The sequence below is a fragment of the Ochlerotatus camptorhynchus genome, unplaced genomic scaffold (genome assembly GCF_037179485.1).
Source record: "Ochlerotatus camptorhynchus isolate MF236.1 unplaced genomic scaffold, CSIRO-AGI_Acam_v1.1 ptg000046l, whole genome shotgun sequence".
Lineage (NCBI taxonomy): Eukaryota > Metazoa > Arthropoda > Insecta > Diptera > Culicidae > Ochlerotatus > Ochlerotatus camptorhynchus.
Genome location: NW_027040537.1, coordinates 1,496,381 through 1,519,000, shown reverse-complemented (window position 1 = coordinate 1,519,000; position 22,620 = coordinate 1,496,381). Strand labels below are relative to the sequence as shown.

At 43.1% G+C, this 22,620-nt stretch overlaps 1 protein-coding gene and 1 long non-coding RNA gene across 5 annotated transcripts in view; one reads left to right on the top strand and one right to left on the bottom strand.

Moving 5' to 3' along the window:
• The first annotated feature begins 4,156 nt into the window (after positions 1-4,156).
• On the top strand, positions 4,157-9,239 carry LOC135717118 (uncharacterized). The gene is made up of 2 exons (XR_010520302.1): positions 4,157-4,241; positions 4,626-9,239. It is a non-coding gene; the product is annotated as an uncharacterized LOC135717118 (long non-coding RNA).
• Positions 7,131-22,620, bottom strand: part of Atf3 (Activating transcription factor 3) — a 186,591-nt gene continuing 171,101 nt past the window's right edge. For 3 of the 4 annotated variants that reach the window (XM_065239020.1, XM_065239018.1, XM_065239017.1), the window contains 3 exons: positions 21,869-21,952; positions 11,157-11,438; positions 7,131-11,091 (listed from right to left, as the gene is read on the bottom strand). In XM_065239020.1, the coding sequence (XP_065095092.1) occupies positions 9,865-11,091; positions 11,157-11,438; positions 21,869-21,952 (1,593 nt within the window). In that variant the 3' untranslated portion in view covers positions 7,131-9,864. The remainder of the gene's footprint in view (positions 11,092-11,156; positions 11,439-21,868; positions 21,953-22,620) is intronic. The other variant, XM_065239021.1, reaches the window with a different exon arrangement.

Sequence of the window (22,620 nt, the reverse complement as noted above, 5' to 3'; positions counted from 1 at the left end):
GAAGCGGATTATCGCCCACTACTGATGTTTTGTTTTATTTGTTTGTTTGTTTGTTTGTTTATGGTGATGCATACGATTGCAGCGCTTGCCTTGTTAGACTTCCCTTCTCCAGGCCTTCTGGTATTTCATTTGTATATGTAAATAGCTCCACGATTTTTGTTTGTTTGTATATCTAAAGCACAAAAGATTTCTTCTTCGCGTCTTCTTGTTTCGAATACATCCAATACGCAGTCGGCCATTCATCAATGTCAAAAAACAAGATGGAACTTGATTGCATTTGAATTGGTCATATTGGTCGCGTTTTTTTTTTTTGATTATTGATTTGCTGGCAGCGGATCTCCCCGGATGGAAAAGACTTGAAAAGCGCGACGTCAAGGTTAAGTGGACAAGGTTGGCTTCGCCTTAAGCTGTCATTTTCGGATTGAAAATAAGAATAAACCTAGTTCTGTGAAAAGTCATAAAAACAGTCCGTTTTGTGCACACAAAAAAAAAGAGCATCATAAATAAAATTCCGGTTTGTGACTTTGTGCACGCGCGTCTTTTCCATTGGGGAGAGCGACATCTGTCGGGTGAAAAGCCTACTTATGAACTAGAGATTGTGTTGCTCTTCTTATTTCTTTTTTTTTATAAAAAATACATTTTCTTAAACATATATTATTCTTAGAGCAGATAATAATATACATTGTTTGTTTCTTCTTAACGTTTAGCTTACTGTTTTGTTTCATGTTTACTTCCTAGCAAAGAAAATGCTGGGCTAAGCGCCAAGAGCGTACGGGTTAAGCGTTTATTAAATGGATAACTAACGTCATAAATTAACCGTTCTGTAGACTAAGGAGGAAAGGGGTGTTAGCACATTTTGTTTGTTTTGATTTGACGGCCTTTGGCGTCTGGGTTTTGTTGTTGTTGTTGTGTGGTATTTTTGTTTTGTTTGTTTTGATAAATAAGGGAGAATGGGGATAGAACTCCTACATAAGTTAATGGCTTTGCCCTAGTTTTGCTGATGACGGGTGCACTTTGACAGCTGGAAAATAGTAGGCGCTTTGAATCGAAATATGACAGCTGATGATTTGTTGTTTACAAACAATTTGGATGAATATTGGAGTGTCTAATAACACGTCAGAAATCGAAATATTATCTCATTGTAATCCTGATGCTGCGAGTTGCAGGTAAATCGACGGATTTTTGTTAAGAAACTGGTGGAATTTTTGAGCTTACGGACTTGTCGTTCGTAGTTGATTATAGTGGAAGGACCTCGGTGGCCTAGTGGCAACCAATTTTGCCTTATTGAGCAGAAGATCGTGGGTTCTCAGGCCCCTTAACTGAGTTGATAGGGTCGCATCATTTGCTTACAACTTGGCATCATTTTCCAAAGTGAAACCGAATCCACTAACAAAAACGACCTTCCCATGAGAGCCGTAGAAATGCAGAGGTGTATTCGGTCTCTAGCAACAACGGATGTCAAACTAACAATCCTTCCCTTCCCCGATGACCGTGAGGACGTGGCCAGCGCGAAATAATGAACATAGAGATTGGTTAGGTTGAATTGTGAATTCTCGCGTAACATTTGAAAAGGGCCTATCCTCGTTGATCGATTCTCTTCATCGACTTTCGAATTCTCTTCATCGAATTTCTCGATTGATTCTCTTCATCGAATTTCTCGCTAAGCTCGCAGTACAGTTCGACAGAAGATGATGTTAGCTTGCGCCTGAAACAACACACTCAATGCAAAATTCATTTGCAGTCGGGCTATTCGCGAAAGAGAAAATCGATGAAGCGAATCGATCAACAATGATAGGCCCTTTTCTCGTTTTGTGCGAGAATTGTTTGCTATGGTCAATCATTAAAAAAACTTCCAAATGGCGTATTCGAAATGTTTCAACAAATCATAACTCGAAAACCTTACTTCTATTAAAAATGATTACTGCGGCAAAGTTGTAGGTAAACATAATTCCTTTTCAGCAAAAATATACACTGTAAAAAAATCCACGTTATTATGGGTAAATAGTGATTAAAGGTTAAATAACAAAACACGACTCTATTCAATATTTTTCATCACGAAAAATACTATCTTCTGCGAAATTTTCAAGTTGAACACCTAAAAATTATCAAAAATCATTAAACAACAACTTCAAAACAATTTTTGAACTTTTTGATTAAATAATGTTTTGTCAAATTTTTCACAGAAAACCATTTTGTAGACTTTAAAAATCGTTTTCTGTGAAAAATTATTAAAAAAGTGCACAAAATTAAAAAAAAAATTCACCAAAAGTTGTAGTTATTTTATTGTATAACTTTTGTTAATTTTTAAGAGTCCAACATGAAATATTTCACAGAAGATAACATTTTTCATAAGCTTTTCAATAATAGTGAAAAGGTTAAATTTATGTTATATAAGTTTGAAAAACATTTTGTTTTATCCTAAATTACTTAAAAAATTTTACCGTGTATATTTTTCAAGGAATTAGTTTTTCATATAACTTTGTCTCAGACGTCATTTCGATTGGAAGTAACGGTTTCGAGTTATGATTTGTTGAAACATTTCAAATGCGCCATTTTGAATTTTTTTTTGCGAGATCCAAAATGGCCGAATTTCAACTCAAATGCGAATGATTGACCACAACAAACAATTATGCAAAGTCTCCTGCAAATCGGAGAAGGTCGAGACTAGAAATGCTCATTTAACTGTTCGATGAAATTTAGATTCATATACGATTTTGAAGTATTTTACGACTTCCGCTTGTCTGGGAGGAATTCTTGAGAAGAACTTAGGGTAATTTCTGGGGCAATTCTTAAGATTTTCTTGGTAGATCAATTGAGATTTCCATACAATTTCAAGGAAGTGCTAGTAGTTGCTCAAATCTTGCCCCTTAAGTCCCGTGAGACTTAAGGGGCAAGATTTAAGCGACTACTTCTGAGACTTATGGAATAAGTTCATAGCATTTACAGGTCAATTTTTCGGGGGGAATTCTACAGGATTTATGCGATTCCTCAAAACTACAAACCCTCGCTACTGAATTTTCTACAGGGAAATTTTCGCATCCCAGATAATTACCCTAATTTAAGAGGCATTTTTACTCAGGCCTTACACTGTGAAGTCACTCTACATCTCTTAAGGCACACACGATCCACACGATCTAAATGGTTATTCCAAAGGATTCAATAATTGCACAACGGTTCCATGGCTCAAGGAGTTTCTCAGAAGACCTTAAAGGCCAATTCTGCAGGTTACTTCACAGGATTGAGGAAGTTACTGTAAAAGATTTAAGATGTAGTCTTAACTATTCTTGAGATTGTTCAACAGGCCCTACTTCACAACACTTAAGCATCTGCTTCAGACGGCGGAAAGGACTACTCCAAAAAATTCAAGCTACTACTGCATTATATACGAAATGTTGTCTCAAGACTTGTGAGCTCCAGGAAAAATTCTTCTGCAACTGCAACTTAAAAGGCAACTCTACAGGACTTCAAGGAATAACTCCCTAAGACGATAAAGTCAACTCCACAGGATGAAAGTTGTGACTTCACAAGACTTGAAAGGCTAATCCTTAGGACTTCTACGCCACAAAACGTGTGGAACAATTCTACAGGACTTAATGTGCTCACAAGAGTTCAGAAGCTGCTCTACAGGGCTAAAGGGATCACTTAGCTGGCAGCAAACTCCAAAGTGACTTTTCTACTCACAAGTCTAAAGAGGCTACTCTACAGGACTTATGGCAACTTTCCATAGAACTTCAATGGCCACTCCACAATACAAGTTGGAGTTGCTCCACAGCAGCTGAGAAGATCCTTCTTAGAACCTAAGAGGCTACTCCGCAGAGCACCACTCAACAAGACTTGAGAGCCTGTTTTCAGGACTGAAGCAGTACGGGAGCTACTCCACAAGACTTCAGTAGCAGTAGTTCCACCGTACTTCGAAGGCTACTCCATACTAGTTACAGGGCTGCTTTCCAGGAACTTAGGATCTACTTCATAGAACTGAACTGAGGCCACGGGTGACAGGGGGACGAATAGCTACTTCACATGACTTAACAAGTTTCTCTGAAGACGTGAAGGGCCATTCCACTAGACTGCAGTGGTGATTCCACAGGAATCGTAAACTCCACAGAATATCTAAGACCTTAGGCAGTTTGCCAAGCTGCTCCACTTGAGATTAGAAGCTAGTTCTTCCACGCAAAATTGAAGTTATTCCACATTTCATAGGGGTCATTCCACATCAGATGTAACTCCACATGATCTACCAGGTCACAACGGAATAAGGAGCTATTCCTCAAGACTTTAGGTGTTGTTGAAGAGGAATGAATAAACGACTCTATAAAGGGGTTTCTTTAATAGGTCACTCACAGCAACAATCAAGGACTTCTCCTGTGGATGGATGTGGATTAGGAATAATTCTAAAGTACTTCAGGGACAGCTACACAGGACTTTAGACGCTACTCCACAGTACTTGAGTAGGACACAGGTACTCAAAGTCCTCAAGTCTCTCAAGTCTCAAGAGTTATCTCACAAGACTTCAGGTGTATCGTAAACTCCACATAATATCTAAGACCTTAGATAATAGACTCAAGCTGCTCCACTTAAGTTTAGAAGTCATTCCACATCAGATGCTACTCCACAGGATCTACCAGATCACACGTAATAAAGAGCTATTCTGCAAAACTTTCGGTGTTGCTGAAGAGGACTGAATAAACTACTCTACAATGGGGTTTCGTTAAATGGTCACTCACAGCAATAATGAAAGAATTGTCGTGTGGAAGGATGTGGATTAGCAACAATTCTGTAGTACTTCAGGGATAACTACATAGGACTTTAGAAGCTACTTCACAATACTTCAGAAGGACACAGAACCTCAAAGTCCTCAAGTCAGAGAACATAACGAACTACAAGACTTAAGGAGCTATTGCACAAGTCTTGAAGGGCTAATTCCACAGGACCTATAAGGCCTTACGGAGCTATTTCACGAGGCTTCAGGTCACACACCAATAGTGAAATACTTCAAAAACAACTTCACAATACACCACAAGCTACGAGAAGTAGCTCCACAGGACCTTAAAGGCCTCTAGTCATGGTGAATGACGAACCACTCTACTCTAGGCGTAACGAGTTAATGCACAACTCTTAAAGGGCTACTCCACAGGACCCGTAAGGCCTCCGGTCACTGAGATGCTGCTCCACATGCTTTAAGTCGCTACTCCGCATGCTTTAAGGAGCTACTGAACAATACGGCTTTCTAAACAGGACCGAAGAGGTCATTCTAAAAAAATAACGTTCAGCAGGACTTTCAGAGTTGCTCTTCATAACTTCAGCAGCACAGAGGTCCTAATTAGCTACTTCGTAAAGCGTTTTTAGGAATTTCTCAAAGGGTTACTCCACATGAATTCGGAAGTAACTCAGTCACGGGTCACGGTCAACTACTCTACCAGACTTGAGGAACTGCTGCACAAATCTTAAAACGGCTACTCCATAAAACTTCACACAGGCTTCAGCTCACAGGCCCTGATAAGCTGCTCCACCAGACTCAAGTGGCTACTCGACAAGGACAGTATTGAAGGCGCTACTGAGCAAGACCTAAGCGGCTTCTCCGTTTAGCGAGACCTTAAGAGTGCTGATCATGACTTCAAGAGATTTTCCTCATAATAGCAGAAGTAACTCCACTTTATCTACAGGTCACCGGGAATAAGGAGCTATTCCAAAAGAGTTTATGTGTTCCTGAAGAGAACTGAATAAGCTACTCCATGAAGGCTGCTCTAAGCAAGAATGAAGGAGTCGTTTCACACGCAAGCCTACTCCAGAAGCCTTCAGACGTAACCCCACATGACCTTAAAGGCCACACGCCTCGGAGCATGGCGAACTACTCCACAAGGCTTCAGAAGTAATTCCACAGGACCCCTAAGGTCTCAGGTCACAGGACCTGCGAAACCGTTCCACAAGACTCAAGTGACTACTTCAAATGCTTTAAGGAGTTATTGATCGGTATTGAAGTAGCTACTGAGGGTTTATCCACAGGACCGAAAAGGTCACTCCACAAAGTTTAATTGTTCTTTCGTTCAGCGGGACTTTCAGAGTTGCTCATCATGACTTCAAGGTACTGCCGAAGAGATCCTAATTAGCTACTCCGTAAAGGGTTAAGAGGTCACTCAGCAAGCATCTTCACTGGACTTGATGCTACTCCACAATACTTCAGAAGTAACTCTGCAGAACCTTAAAGGTCGCAAGCCACGGTTCATGGTGAACTACTGTACTAAACTTGAGGAGTTATTTCACAAATCTTAAAATGCCGACAGAGTCTGAGAAGCTGCTCCACCAGACTCAAGTGGCTACTCCTCAAGGATTTACTGGAACAGTATTGAAGGAGCTACTGAGCAAGACCAAAGCGGTTTCTCCGTTTAGCGGGATCTTAAGAGTGCTGATCATGACTTCAAGAAATGCTCCTCATAATACCAGAAGTAAGTCCACTTCATCTACAGGTCACAGGGAATAAGGAGCTATTCCACAAGACTTAAGGTGTTGTTGAAGAAGCTACTCCATGAAGGGTTTTAAGGGGTTTCGTTTGACACGCAACAATTCTATAGTACTTCAGGGATAACTTCACAGAAATTATAAGCCTACTTCAGAAGCCTTCAGACGTAGTAATTCCACAGGACCTCTAAGGCCTCAGGTCACAGACTCAAGTGGCTACTCCAAATGCTTTAAGGGTATTACTCAACGGTATTGAAGGAGCTACTGAGTGTTTATCCACAGGGGAGAAGAGGTCACTCCACAAAGTTTAATGGGTCTTTCGTTCAGCCGGACTTTCAGAGTTTCTCATCATGACTTCAAGGTGCTGCCGAAGAGGTCCTAATTAGCTACTCCGTAAAGGGTTAAGAGGTCACTCAGCAAGCATCTTCACAGGACTTAAGAGGCCACTCCACAATACTTCAAAAGTAACTCTGCAGAACCTTACAGGTCACAAGCCACGGTTCATGGTGAACTACTGTACTAAACTTGAGTAGTTATTTCACAAATCTTAAAATGCTGACAGAGTCTGAGAAGCTACTCCACCAGACTCCAGTGGCTACTCCTCAGTGATTTATTGGAACAGTATTGAAGGAGCTACTGAGCAAGACCAAAGCGGTTTCTCCGTTTAGCGGAACCACAAGAGTGCTGATCATGGCTTCAAGAAATGCTCCTCATAATACCAGAAGTAACTCCACTTCATCTACAGGTCACAGAGATTAAGGAGCTATTCCACAAGACTTAAGGTGTTGTTTAAGAGGACTGAATTAGCAACTCCATGAAGGGTTTTAAGGGGCTTCGTTTGACACGCAACAATTCTATAGTACTTCAGAGACAACTTCAGAGAAATTATAAGTCTACTCCAGAATCCTTCAGACGTAGTTTTTCTACAGGACCTCTAAGGCCTCAGGTCACAGGACCTGCGAAGCTGTTCCACAAGACTCAAGTGGCTACTCCAATTGCTTTAAGGTATTACTCAACGGTATTGAAGAAGCTACTGAGGGTTTATCCACAGGGCAGAAGAGGTCACTCCACAAAGTTTAATGGATCTTTCGTTCAGCGGGACTTTCAGAGTTGCTAATCATTACTTCAAAGTGCTGCTGAAGAGGTCCTAATTAGCTACTCCGCAAAGGGTTTTTAAGGATTTATCGAAGAGGTCACTCAGCAAGCATCTTCACAGGACTTAAGAGGCTACTCCACAAGCTTTCAGAAGTAACTCCGCAGGACCTTAAAGGTCTCAAGTCACATAGTGGCATGGTGAAGTACTCCGCAAGACTTAAGGGACTACAGCACAATTCTTAAATGACTGTTCATCAAAGCAATAAAAGTAATTCCACGAGAGCTTGATCACAGGGCATGATCAGTTCAAAGGGCTCAAGTGGCTACTCCACACAGTTTGAGGGAATAGTGAATAGTGTTGAAGGAGCTACTTCGCAAGATTTTTCCAGGGTTTCTCCACAGGACTTAGGAGGTCACTCCGCAATATTTAATGGGTCCATTCCACTCAAGCGTTATTCAACAGGAGTTAATAAACTTCTCTGCAAGACTTGCGGAGTTTTTCCGCATGACTTCAAAAGGAACTTCTCAGGAACTTTAAAGCTACTCCAGTCCATGGTACTTGAAAGGCTACCGTTTTGTTGCTATAAAAGTAACTTCAAAGGCCTCTGGTCACAGGGAATGAAGAACTACTGCACAAGAATTAAGAGAATCAATGGGGACTGAACAGGTTTATCCATATAACCACTCTGCAAAATTTAATGCGGTTTTAGGGGGTTTGTTCACAGGACCTCAGAAGCTACTTCATAGGATTTACTAGGATACTCCACACGACTTATAAAATGACTCCACAGGACTTCAAAGGCCTCATGTCGAAGGGCATGAGGAGTAACTCCACAGGTCAGAAATCTTCCGTAACCCACCAACGGCAAGCGTTGGTGTCTACTTTCTGACTAACTTGGACCAAAACAGAGCGAACGGCGCAGTTAGTCTTAAGATAAATGTAAACAAACAGCTGTCACATTAGCGCACATCCGATTCATGGCCTACTATTTCGGTGTGCCGCGTTCCTGGCACTCAATCCATCAGCAAAACCAATTCACAGGTATATCCTGGGTGAAACGAAATGAACTTTGAACCTGTACACTTACGACATTGTTATTGCTTTCTTTTACAGCTGTCAATTCAAAGCTGTAAGGTGGAATTCAGGAGTGATTCGAGATTTGGGCGTAACTGTTTTTGTAAACAATGACTCTTCAATCACCGATTTCTCGCGAATAGAAGCTCCTCCTCAAAAACTAACAACGCAAACAGGTAGGGGGAGTGATTGCCCGAGCAGTTCAAGAATGATCTTTCAAAAGGACCTATCTGCTTTTGTAAACAACGATTGGGGAATCATTTCCCTATGGTGGTGTTAGTTTGCGAAGGCAAGCTAAGAGTTTCGACGAATGCAGCAGATACGAGGTTTAATACGCGAGAAATCGATGATTGAGGCCATTTTTTCACAAAAGTAATTGCGCCCAAAAAATCCCGAATCACTCTGGAAGTTCATTCGCAGCGGGCACCAAATATCACAATATGCTGATATAGTAAATATTTAAAATTTAAAATCTATCCGTTATCTATGAGAGAGATGAGAAAGAGAAAGAATGCAAAATGGCGAAACAAATACAAACTGAGATAGGATTACCAAAAAAAAAAAACTTACAATCAAATAAGGAATGCATTTTTTGCTGGTTTTGTATACAAAATAATAGAAAGAATCCTAACACGTACACTGCACTAATACATAAAAGTTTTTGTAAAGTTACTATGTGAATGAAAATTTAATTCCAGAAAAGATTTCTTTCTCTTTCTCCTACAAAAAAAAAGTTAAATAAAACCGTTTGCGCTCACACATACATTCACACATTCACTGATGACACTTCGAGCGATTCTGAGAGAGAGAGAGAGACCGAGAGACTTTTACGTTTCACTCACATAACCTATAAACAACAAACTCCGGCTTATAGCCGATTGTTTTTTTTCTCGGAAAATTCCTTATTTTGAGTTTGTTTTGCGTCTTCTTCAAGAGCTTCCTTATACAACACCGACTGACTGACTGACTGACTACCAAACACACTCACACACACAGCTATGAAAAACGTAACGCGTACGATTCATGTATGCATAAAAACAAATACAATTAAAAACGAGTACGGTAACTGCGATCACTGGGGGGCGGCGGCGCATGGCAACGCCTACTAGTACGAGAATTTTGGCAAACATTTTTGTTTTCCCTATACAACATGGCTGAAACATTCCGTTCTTACTGATTTGACCCTTCGACTACAGCATCAACGGTAACGGTGGCAGCAGCGGCGATGACGGCGGAGGTCACGCCAGGCAGCCGCCGTTGATGTTGGCATAGGATGTGATTCCGCTGTCCAGGTCGGTGAACTCGCTGACGTCATGCTCGGGCAGGATTAGGAATTCGTTGGTCACGATACTGGCACCACTGTCGAGCATGCCCACCGTATGCGAGAGGATTTGATGGTGGAGGCTGTGCTGCAGAGGTTGCTGGTGCATGTTCTGCTGCAGATGGCACTGTTGCTGCTGATGTTGGTGTTGTTGTTGTTGTTGTTGTTGTTGATGGTGTTGATGCTGGTGCAGGTGTTGATTGTGCTGATGTTGGTGCGTTGGTAGAAGTCCATAGTCGGAAGGCTTGCTAATCGTAGTGTCGAAGCTGGCGCTGAACTCTAGCAGGGCATTGGAAGTGTTATCCTTGACGGCTAGGGAGGCTAGCTTGTCGCTGTCGTTGGTATGGTGACCGTCCAGGGTATTGCTGTCGTTGTTATTGTTGTTGTACAGATCCAGGGAGTTTTCGAACAGGAAGCGATCGGCCGATTGGACCGTGGTATACGGGCTGCTGGTATCGATGAGTTCACTCTTCAGGATGAAGTCTGCACTCGTTAGAGTTACCGGTACCGTGCAGGGAAGAGTTTCCGTTACCGTAGCTGTCGTGCTGGTGATAGTTACCGAACGCTTGGCTGCGTTCGTGGCCTTTTGCCGTGGCTTGGGTCCAGGTTTGGCTCGGGGCGGTCGAGCTTGGCTGCTTGGAATGTATTCGGATTTCAACGTTTGTTGCGTTGCGAAGCTATTGACAGCCATGACATCGGTAGGCGTTGTATAGGTCACCTCCGTTGGAGATAGTTTGCAATAACCGGGAGGTAGCACGTTGTCTTGTTTCGAGAAATCACCCAGTTCACCACCGGACTTGAGACATTCCGAGTACTTCATCTCCTCCGCAGTGCTGTCGAGGAAGTTCAGGTCATTCAAAAACTTGCAGTTGTTGTTCGTAATGGTAGACAGGCTGGGCAGGGGTTGGTAACCTTTCTGGTGGACGCAAGTCGGACCATGGGCCTGCAGAACCTCGATCAGCTTCCGCCGTTGGCTCTCCAGCTCGGCCATCTGCTGCTTCAGATCCTTGTTCTGCGCATCCAGCGTTTCCGACTCGTTGACCAAGTTGACGGTACGTTCGCGCTTCTTCATCCGACACTTGGTGGCTGCAATCTTGTTGCGTTCCCGACGCCTTCGGCGACGATCCTCGTCATCCGGAGTCAACTGTAATGAAACACATTTCAAATCAATCACCCCCGAACATCGATTTTCCTCTTTAATACTCTTACTCTTACCCCAGTCATCGAACGAGGACTGCTGACACTACCGGGGCCACCTCCCGTCGACGAGCTGTTGGTTCGATGATTGTCCACGTCATCTTCACTCGTCAGGTTATCGGTGTCGTGACGCATCTTCGGCTGAGTACCACCCCGCTTTGTTCCCCCACTGTAGCTCCCTTCTCCTCCGCCGCCACTGGAAGATTCGTTGCCATCGCTGGAATCGCAACCGCTGTGCTTTCGTTTACTCTGTATCAGCAGCTTCACGCCGGCCTTGATCAGTTGCGAGCGGGTCTGTGGAAAAAGGAAAGAGAAACAGGTTGATAAATGCATTCAGATTCGGGTACTGCACACCAATCCAACTTCGATAGCGTAGAATGGGAGGAAATGATTGGACAAAATTTGCATAAAATTCATAACTTGTTGGGGGTGCGCATATGCTGTTCGTTCGAATTGTTATAAATGAATGGCAATAAAACGGAATGGCTTGTCATGTTTCTTTTTCGGGTACGCACTCCTACCTCGCTTGAATGGTGACTTTCAACTTTCCAACTTGATTTCAATTATCTGATCTTTGAACTGGCTTTTTTGTTCCATGAAAGCAAATAATTTCAAACTGAACACGAACTTCTTACAGGATTTCCAAAATTTTGTGAGAAAATATATTGAAACCCATATTTAGTTTACTTTATGCCCTTTTTACAAAGAAGGGTTTACAACAGGGTGTTCCAAAAAAAAAAACCTAGAATGACAGATTAGGCTATTATTAAAACTCTCTTAACAAATGTTTAAACGTTGCATCCTTCAATTTTCCATAAAGCAATTATTTCAGAACAATTTCATAAAATGTGCTCAAGCGTCATACAAATAGATAATATAAAGTAGCTCAATATTATACGATTGTACTTTGATATCGCAAAAAACAAAGTTCGGAATTGATGACCGAGTAAACGTAAATTTTCAACTAAAAGTACCAATGAAAATGATCATCTCAAATTTAAAAAAGATACCCCATACAAAATGTTTTGACGTAGGACTACGTCCGTGATTTCTATATGGGGGTAGACTTTGTGAAAAACGAAAATGGAACATGTAACGAAATTATGAAAGATTTTGAACGTTAATAACTCAGCTGCCCTTGGACCAATTTCAATAATTTTATCACCAATCGATCAGAAATATATCGACTGCAATGCTTTCGACTTTTTTAACAATAAACTATTGAAAAAGCATTGTCCGAAAGCGTAGAAATAACAAACAAATCCACGATTTACGTACATGAATATGCTGCTGCCCCAACACAGTCATTAGAGATTCGTTAGTAGACGAAACAAGTCGAAAAGGAATTCGCCTCCGATCTTCGGGCGAGCGCTAATAGGGAGGATGCAATAACGTAACATTTTGGACACTCATCACCATATTGAGAACCACACGCCCCCAAAGACCACACAAAATGCTCTCCAGAGTTGTAATCTTGTAACCAAACTTGGAAGCAGGGGTGCAAGTGATTTTCATCGACTTTCTGTTTCGTTAATAACTCGCCGACAAACACAACTAGTAGCCTTGTATCATCCTACGGAACTACTTTTGAAGCGTCAAATCACTTCACGCCTCCCCAAGTCACATGATAACAAAAGACTACCAGCTGAAACATGGACACAGCTGGGTGGCGTAGCCTGGGCAATGTTGCCAGTCCGGCAATAGCAAAGTGAAGAGGTGCGACGCGAACACTGGCACGGTAACCATAGTACGGTGATAGAGGAAATGCTTCACCAAACCCGAGCGTCTGTTCACCATGGAGGGGCGGCTCAAAACGGCGTCTGTTCTTTATGTTACGAGCGGCTGATCACCGTCCTAGTACCAGCGTGGGACTCTAAACAGAGCTGTGCACGATAGTCCCCCGGCGAGACAGGGGGTTGGGGTAGGCCCAACAAGCCGCCCTGGAAAAAAACATAAAGTTGCAAATACTGAAGAAAGAAATACGAATCGGAACAATCGGCACAGACCTACGCGACGAAATAAGGACAACGATTGGAAACTCGGAACCTGGAACTGCAAATCGCTTGGCTTCCCGGGCTGCGATAGGTTAATCTATAACGAACTTCAACCACGCAACTTCGAAGTCGTAGCACTGCAGGAACTGTGTTGGACGGGACAAAAGGTATGGAAAACCGGGCATCGAGCGGATACTTTCTACCAGGGCTGTGGCACCACCAACAAGCTGGGAACCGGCTTTGTAGTGCTGGGTAAGATGCGCCAACGATGTGCAAGTCGAGGATTAAGGGCCGTTTCTTCAACTACGTGCACTGCCCACACGAAGGGAGACCCGACAACGAAAAATAAGCGTTCTATGCGCAGCTGGAGCAGGTGTACGACGGCTGTTCGCAACGGGACGTCAAAATCGTCATCGGCGACATGAACGCTCAGGTAGGACGGGAGGCAATGTATAGACCGGCAATCGGGCCAAACAGCCTGCATGCCGTATCGAACGACAACGGCCAAAGTGAGGTATGGTACTTCGAAGTACCTTTTTCCCCCGCAAGGATATCCACAAAGCCACCTGGAGATCACCTGACCAACGCACAGAAAACCAAATCGATCACGTTCTAATCGACGGGAAATTCTTCTCCGACATTAACAACGTCCGCACGTACCGCAGTGCGAACATAGATTCGGACCACTACCTAGTTGCAGTATGCATGCGCTCAAAACTCTCGACGGTGCATAACACCCGTCGAAGTCGAACGCCGTGACCCAACATTGAGCAACTACGGGACGCCGGAGTTGCCCAGGACTACGCGCAGCAGCTGGAAGTTGCACTACCCACGGAAGAGCAGCTTGGTGCAGCTTCTCTAGGTAGTACTGCTGCAGCGGCACTAGGTACTGCAATCCCGGACCAAAGAAATGACTGGTTTGACGGCGAATGCAAACTGTTAGTAGAGGAGAAGAATGCAGCACGGGCGAGAATGCTGCAACACCGCACGAGATTGAATGTGGAGCGATACAGACAAGCGCGGAACAGACAAAACTCGGTTTTCCGAAGGAAGAAGCGTCAGCAGAAAGACCGAGATCGCGAGGTGATGGAAAATCTGTACCGCGTAAACGACACACGGAAGTTCTACGAGAAGCTAAATAGTTCGCGCAAAGGCTACGTGCCGCAAGCCAATATGTGCAAGGACTTGGACGGTAACCTTCTCACGAACGAGTGTGAGGTGATCGAGAGGTGGAAGCAGTACTATGACGAGCACCTCAATGGTGATGCAGCAGAAAACGAAGGTGGCACGGTAACAGACCTTGGAGTACGCGCAGAAGACGACAGGCTAGCGGCCCCCTGATCTTCAAGAAGTTGAGGAGGAGATCGGTCGGCTTAAGAACAACAAAGCAACTTGTGTAGATCAACTACCAAGTAAGCTATTAAAATGCGGTGGTGAAGCACTGGCTAGAGCGCTGCACTGGGTAACTGCCAAGATTTGGGAGGAGGAGATATTACCGGAGGAGTGGATGGAAGGTGTCGTATGCCCAATCTACAAAAAGGGCGACAAGTTGGATTGCTGCAACTACCGCGCGATCACACTGCTGAGCGCCGCCTACAAGGTACTCTCCCTAATTCTATGCCGCCGCCTGTCACCATTTGCAAGAGAGTTCGTGGGGCGATACCAGGCGGGATTGATGGGTGCCCGCGCTACCACGGACCAAATTTTCGCGATTCGGCAGAAATGCCGCGAATACAACGTGCCCACACATCATTTGTTCATCGATTTCAAATCCGCATACGACACAATCGATCGAGATCAGCTATGGCAGATTATGCACGAGTACGGATATCCGGATAAACTGACGCGATTGGTCGAGGCGACGATGGATCGAGTGATGTGCGTTGTTCGAGTATCGGGGACACTCTCGAGTCCCTTTGAATCTCGAAGGGGGTTACGGCAAGGTGATGGACTTTCGTGTCTGCTGTTCAACATCGCGTTAGAAGGTGTGATCAGAATAGCTGGGATAGACACGAGTGGCACGATCTTCAGGAAGTCCATCCAGCTTCTTAGCTTCGCCGATGACATCGACATCGTGGCACGGAACTTTGAGACGATGGCGGAAACGTACATCAGACTGAAGGCTGAAGCTAGGCGGATTGGACTTGCCATCAACGCATCAAAGACAAAATACATGAGAGGAAGAGGTTCTAGGAAAGACAATGTTAGCCTCCCACCCCGAGTTCAGATTGACGGTGTCGAAATTGAGGTGGTCAATGAGTTTGGGCCGCCGAAAATGATACCAGCAGAGAAATTCAAAGACGCATTATGGCAGGGAATCGTGCCTACTTTGGACTCCGGAGGACGCTCCGGTCGAATAAAATTCGCCGCCGCACGAAGTTGACTGTCTACAAGACGCTGATTAGACCGGTGGTCCTCTACGGCCACGAGACCTGGACTATGCTAGTGGAGGACCAACGCGCCCTGGTGTTTTCGAACGGAAGGTGTTGCGTACCATCTACGGTGGAGTGCAGATGGATGACGGAACGTGGAGAAGGCGAATGAACCACGAATTGCACCAGCTGCTGGGAGAACCATCCATCGTCCACATTGCAAAAATTGGGCGACTACGGTGGGCTGGGCACGTCGTATGAATGCCGCACGACGACCCAGTGAAAATGGTTTTAGAAAGCGACCCAACAGGAACAAGTAGAAGAGATCGACCAAGTAGAAGGCGACCTGCGGACCCTCCGCAGACTACGAGGCTGGCGAAGTGTGACCATGGAAGGGGTAGAGTGGAGACGACTTCTTCGGGCAGCAGAGGAAAACAAGGCCTTAGCCTGATTGGTAAGGTAAGTGTGATTTTGTGAATATGAGTAACTTTGACTCAACAATAAAAAAAAAATAAGGGTGGATCCCAATTTTGAGTTTTCAGCCCATTTGTTGATTTAAAGAAAAATAAAATGGCGTTGTGATAATGTAAAAATACGAAGCTTGCCTTTCTGTCGCAGCCGCCGTGGATTTGGAAACGTAACGCAACGCAAATTGAGCGGTAATTGTGTTGCATTCTGTTTGCTATGAAATAAAATGCTCGATTAAAATGTGTTTCTGTTTTTGGTTTATTAATCCTCAGTTCAGGCTATGGTACTCAATTTAGAGTAGATCTGGTTTTAAATAACTTGAGTGATTTTTCACTCAATTTTGAATAGCGACGAACGAGCGTGTTCTTATTTCAACGTGTTCAAGATGCAATTTACCGAAAAGATGTTACGGATTTTTCATCGGCGTGACATAAAGTTATTCGGCGGCGTGAACATTTTACTGCGGCGGCGCGCCGGCTCAATTTCATCGGCGGTGGCAGCGCATGAAAATCGACGGCGGGGCGCGGCGGCGCACAGGTCTACTTTTTACCTGTGCACCAACTTTCAAAACCAGATTTAATGCCACATTCATACTCGAATCGGTTGAAAAATACACTTAACCCTCCGTTACTCGCGCCGTTGTACTTTTGCTACTGAATTACCAATCGATCTGGAACCAACGAGTATTCCTAAAAAAAAACTTGTTTTGATCTAAGACATTACTAAGCATTGACCTCCTGAACAACTTTGTCGAAGACAGTAACTTTCTGTCTGGTCAGGATCTCGAAACAAAACACATGCGAGTATTTCACGTGTATTCTAGCGCTACGTAGTGAGAAAATTTTGAACTATTGTCCACTAGCGAAATCTATCTGATCAGAAACTCGAGATATTTTACATGCAAGAATTTCGCGTGTATACTAACGCTACGTAATGTGAAAATTCTGAACTATTGTGCACCAAGCAATAGGCATTGACCTCATGAACAACTTTTTCGAAGATAGTAATTTTCTACCTGTTAAGAATCTCGAGCTTAGCATACGCGAGAGTTGTACACGTTTACTAGCGCCATGTGGTGAGAAAATTATAGGCTACTGTCCACCAGCCAAAAAGTCTTGACCCCCTGAACAAGTTTGTCGAAAACATCTGCTCAGGATCTCGAGCTATTGTATATGCGAGAATTGCATGTGTATACTAGCACGGAGTAGTGAGAAAATTCTGATCAACTGTCCACCAACGAAAAGATCTTGACTTCCTGAAAAACTTTTCCAAAGACATTTACTCTCTATCTGGTCAGGATCTAGTGATGTATCACATGCGAGAACTTAACGTGTATATGAGCACTACCTAGTTAGAAGATTCTGAACTACTGTTAATCAGCAAAAAGGCTATGATCTCCTGAACAGCTTTGCCTAAGACAGTAACCTTCTATCTGGTCAGGATCTCGAGATATTTTATATGATAATTTTACGTGTATACTAGCGCCGCATAGTGAGAAAATTCTGAACTACTGTCCACCAGCCAAAAATACTTGACCCCCTGAACAAGTTTGCCGAAGACAGTAACTTTCTATCTGCTCAGGATCTCGAGCTATTGTGTATGCGAAAATTGCACGTATATACTAGCACCACGTAGTGAGAATTTTCTGAACTACTCCACCAACGAAAAGATCTTGACTTCCTGAAAAACTTTGCCCAAGACAGTAACTTTTTATATGGTATGGTAAGAGATATTTTATACATGCGAGAATTTTACATGTATATTAGCGCCGCAAAGGGAGAACACTCTAAACTACTGTCCACCAACGAAAAGGCCTTGACCTTCTGAACAACTTTGTCGACGACAATAACTTTCTATCTGGTTATGATCTCGAAAGTAGTGAGAAAATTCTAAACTACTCTCCACCAGCGAATAGATTATGATCTCTAGAACAACTTTGCCGAAGACAGTAATGTTGTAGCTGGTCAGGATCTCGATATTTTCCATGTTGTAACCAATTAAGTCAAATCCCACGTAAAGGGTGATACGGTCAAAATTTGGTCAATATCAACTTGACGTATTTCTTTCAATTTTGCATTTAAAAAACCTGAACACCCCTCATTTTGAAGGTGTGTGTGTGTAGAATGTTGCTCCTATTTTGATTTTGGAATTCACTCTTCAGTTGTCAAAATGCCGTCCAAGCAAGAAGAGCAGCGTATCAAAATTTTGCTCGCGCATCGCGAAAATCCGAGCTACTCGCACGCAAAGTTGGCAAAATCGCTAAAAGTTGCCAAATCAACCGTTACAAATGTAATTAAAGTGTTTGGGGAACGTTTGTCGACAGCCAGGAAGTCTGGATCGGGGGGAAATCGAAAACCGGAAGCCGCTGAGACGACAAAGAGAGTTGCCGGTAGTTTCAAGCGAAACCCTAACCTCTCTCTCCGAGATGCCGCAAATAAGCTGGGTGTATCGTCTACAACCGTGCATCGAGCCAAAAAATGAGCCGGACTATCGACTTACAAGAAGGTAGTGACTCCAAATCGCGATGATAAACAAAATACGACGGCCAAAGCGCGATCCCGGAGGCTGTACACGACGATGCTGACGAAGTTTGACTGCGTGGTAATGGACGACGAAACCTACGTCAAAGCCGACTACAAGCAGCTTCCGGGACAGGAGTTTTATACGGCAAAAGGAAGGGGAAAGGTAGCAGACGTTTTCAAGCACATGAAACTGTGAAAGTTCGCAAAGAAATATCTGGTTTGGCAAGCCATCTGTACCTGTGGCTTGAAAAGCAGCATTTTCATAGCTTCCGGGACTGTCAACCAAGAAATTTACGTGAAAGAGTGTTTGAAGAAACTTTCCTGAAGAAACACGGTTGTTCCGTACTGTTTTGGCCGGATTTGGCATCTTGCCATTACGGTAAAAAGGCCATGGAGTGGTACGCCGCCAACAACGTGCAGGTGGTTCCCAAGGACAAGAACCCTCCCAACACGCCAGAGCTCCGCCCAATTGAGAAATACTGGGCTATTGTCAAGCGGAACCTAAAGAAGACCAAAAAAACTGCTAAGGGCGAGCAGCAGTTCAAGGCAAACTGGCTTTCTGCGGCGAAGAAGGTGGACAAGGTGGCTGTACAAAATCGGATGGCAGGGGTCAAGCGTAAGGTCCGGCAATTCGGATTTGGAAAAGCGGAAGCCTAACTGAATATTTTTCCTAAATTTTATACTAATTGAACTTGAAAAAGAAATTTAATTTGATTTTTTAAATAAACAATTTCACCGATTTACACGCGTTTTCCCTTGACCAAATTTTGACCGTATCACCCTTTAGTACGGACACCGTTTATGCGGTTTCCATTCACATTTTCTCTATTATCCGCATTTTTAAGGGGTTAGCTGTGATAAAAATTTAGCTTGTTTAGTTAAAAACAAGTTTTTCAATGAATACCCGTTGGTTTCATATCGATTGCTAGCTGGCAATGGAAAACTCACACAACGCGCGAGTACTCGTGTTAAAAAAGTTGGCGCGAGTAACGGAGGGTTAATCTTCTAGTTAACTTGATATCTATCCATTGCAAGCAATATTTTGATAATTGTTTATGTTTTGAGAGTTGGTGCACAGGTAGATTGAGGTTAAGGAAACGCCACTAGATTCAAGATTGGTTTCTGTGATGATTGGTATCACATACACACTAAAAAAATTTCACCGAGATTCCAACAGTCGAGTAGTTCTGCAATTAATTTTTCTGAGATTCAGTAAAACAATTGCCGAGACTCAGCTGACAAATAACTATTTGCTGAAATATCAGCTAACAAACAGATATTTTGCAGAGATATCAGCAAAAGTAAATGCCGATGTAATCGGCGGTTGGAGATTTTACCGAGCTAGATTAAGTGTGTAGAAGGTAAAATAGGTAACATCATCTTCATCGATCTGTAAGTACTATTGACAATAATCATAACTAGATGAAATGCAAATGTATGATAGGTAGCTAGATCAAGTATATGTAAACATGCGCATTCAATCTCGACGATTTCTTATTCTGCATGTCAACACCTTTGACTCTCCTTGCTCTTATCCTTCACCTATGCATCTACGCTTCTATGTTAAGAATCACCTTAGCCCTCATTTATTTTCGGCAGATTTCAATCGACTCGCATATTTTTGTAGACGTTATGCTTCTGATTATCTGATTATTATATTACATATTACTGTATATACAAAAATCGGGACGAGGAGGGACCATCAGGGCACACAATTGAAGCGATTTGGATGGGGAGAGTGAAGTTGTCAACTCCCTGTTGCTAACATTTCGTGGATAAAGGGCGGGCTCTTCTCCCTATTGATTGGGACATCTTCCTGAGGGTTCATAAAACAAAACTTACTTGGGTAAGTGCTTGCTTCAAAATACACCAATTGAGGCAGGCAAAACGAAAAGAAGCACAAAAGTCAGGAAGAAGAAGATATTATTTTATGGTAAAGGCAAAATCCACTGCAGTTTAGGATTGGGCGATCTTTTTCATCCCGATTTCCGATTTTTCGGATCGATTTTTGGCCCACAAAGAGATCGAAATAATCGATCTCTTCTTTCGATCTTTTCGATCTTCAAAAAAAAAATAGGTGTTAAACTTTTAAGTATATTTACATCGAAAAAACGATTTACTCTCATCGCAGACTGCGTAGTAAATATAACGAACATAACGTCAACATCAGCATCGCTCCCTACAATGCCGTCACTATTTGCGTTTCCGATATTTACAAATACAGCAACATTTGAAGGTTTGTGCTACCTCCCTCCTGTGCTCATTGCTCCTTACCGTCACGACATTTAATTGAATATTATAAAGGAAATAATTTCTTGGGGTACCTACCAACGTAAACAAGCGTATTAAAATAAAAATCAAAAGATCGATCTACCAGAGATCGATTCTTTGGTACCGATTTAATCAGGTGGATCGGTCCTAGAGCCAAATATGAGATCGATTTTTCTCTGAAGATCGCCCAATCCTACTGCAGTTATTGCCAAAAAAAAGATTATGTTTGTCACAGGAAACGCTTCCATTGTCATCCCTGCCACAAACGGGCAGACTGGAGCTGATTCTACTCAAAAAAATCCACACCATCTCGTTTGAGTGAATTCACGAAGAAACAACAACTTGAGAAACACCGTTCTCCAGAAACGAATCCTCGAGTTTGTCCATTCAAATCAACTTCCCCATGTACATTCAATTTGTACATCTATATGTCTTCGCCCCTCAGAAAATCGTCAGCCTCCACCCCAGTCAGTAAGCAGTAAGAGGACTCGGCTGTTCGGTCGGTCGGTCGGTCGGTGTCAAAAAATTTCGGTCAAACCGTGTCGGGTCGGTGTGTGGGCGCGGTCATTACTCGTCAATTTCTTCTTTCTCGCAATTCCTGCCTGCCTTCAATAAATTTTCCGTGCCTTTTTTCTTTTTCGTTTCTTACTACTGGGTGGGTGCTCGATGATCGTGGTGATGGGTTGAGGGGGGGAAACCCCTCATTTTTATTGAATTCGACAAAAATTTGGCACGTATAGCGCATGCTAAATAAATTACCCGCGAGTTCTGCCCGTATGCTTCTTTTGCTAACTTGTTTTTTCTCCTTTACTAAAAAGCTGTGACGGAACAGATCGCGAGTGTTGCGCGTTTTAAGTTTGTTTAGCTCAGTTTTTTTTCGCGTCGTTGCGTCGGGTGGTTTTGGCCATTTACTTCCTAATGGAGGAAACCCGTTTTTTTTCGGTCTCTCGGTCTCGATCTTGGTTTTAGGCAGATGTTGTGGTTTTTTGTTGTTTGAGATGTTGACTCTTCAATTCGGTTACTAAGGTCAGCTGAGGATGTTCTGTTTTCCATTGGGTTGGATTAGATCGTGTTCCTAGTAGGCGTGGGGAAATTACCTGTTGTACGCTCGGAGTCTTGCGATGGCCGGCGGGCGAATCCAGGGGCGAATCGGAACTGTTGGAATGGCTGTCGAGGAAGGTCTGGAAAGGTGGAGAAAAAACAGCAGTTTTTAGCATTTGTCACCGGTACTTTGAAAAATTGAGTGAGGGTATATTTCCATCGAAGCAACCTTTTAGATTTGCCAAGTGGTCGGGATTTTGGCACGGACAGCGCTGACAACTGACACCGACACACAAACAGCTAGCTAGCACAGTACTGTTTATTATCTTTCCGGCGAGCGCGGAAGGAAGATGGATTTTTTTGACGATGCCAATAAGGCCCCCACCGGAACTCGTCGCGCCCCGTTAATGGCGATGGATAAATACATTAGCTGGGGCACACTGTTGGTTTGGTTGGCGGTGGTGGAGGTATGTAGTAGCAAACGCGTCATATGATGGAATGTGATATTATCTATCAAAATCGTGTGGTATAAGTGCTGGAACATGTTGCGCCTATTTTCGCTGCAAATGGTTGAGGTTTTGTTTAATAGCAAGATTGAATTACGGTGGAAATGGTTTACGGAGAAGTAAACCGTGCGCAAGATAAAATAGAGGATAGTTTGAACAATCCGTGATCTCAAGCTCACAGAATTTTCTAAGGCTTGGAAAATCAAATTTGATATCGGATGCAGAACAGAATTTTATATTTAAAACTTGTGATTTTTTTAAAATAATATCTCTTGAAAATATGAATGCTTTCAGTCCAGCAG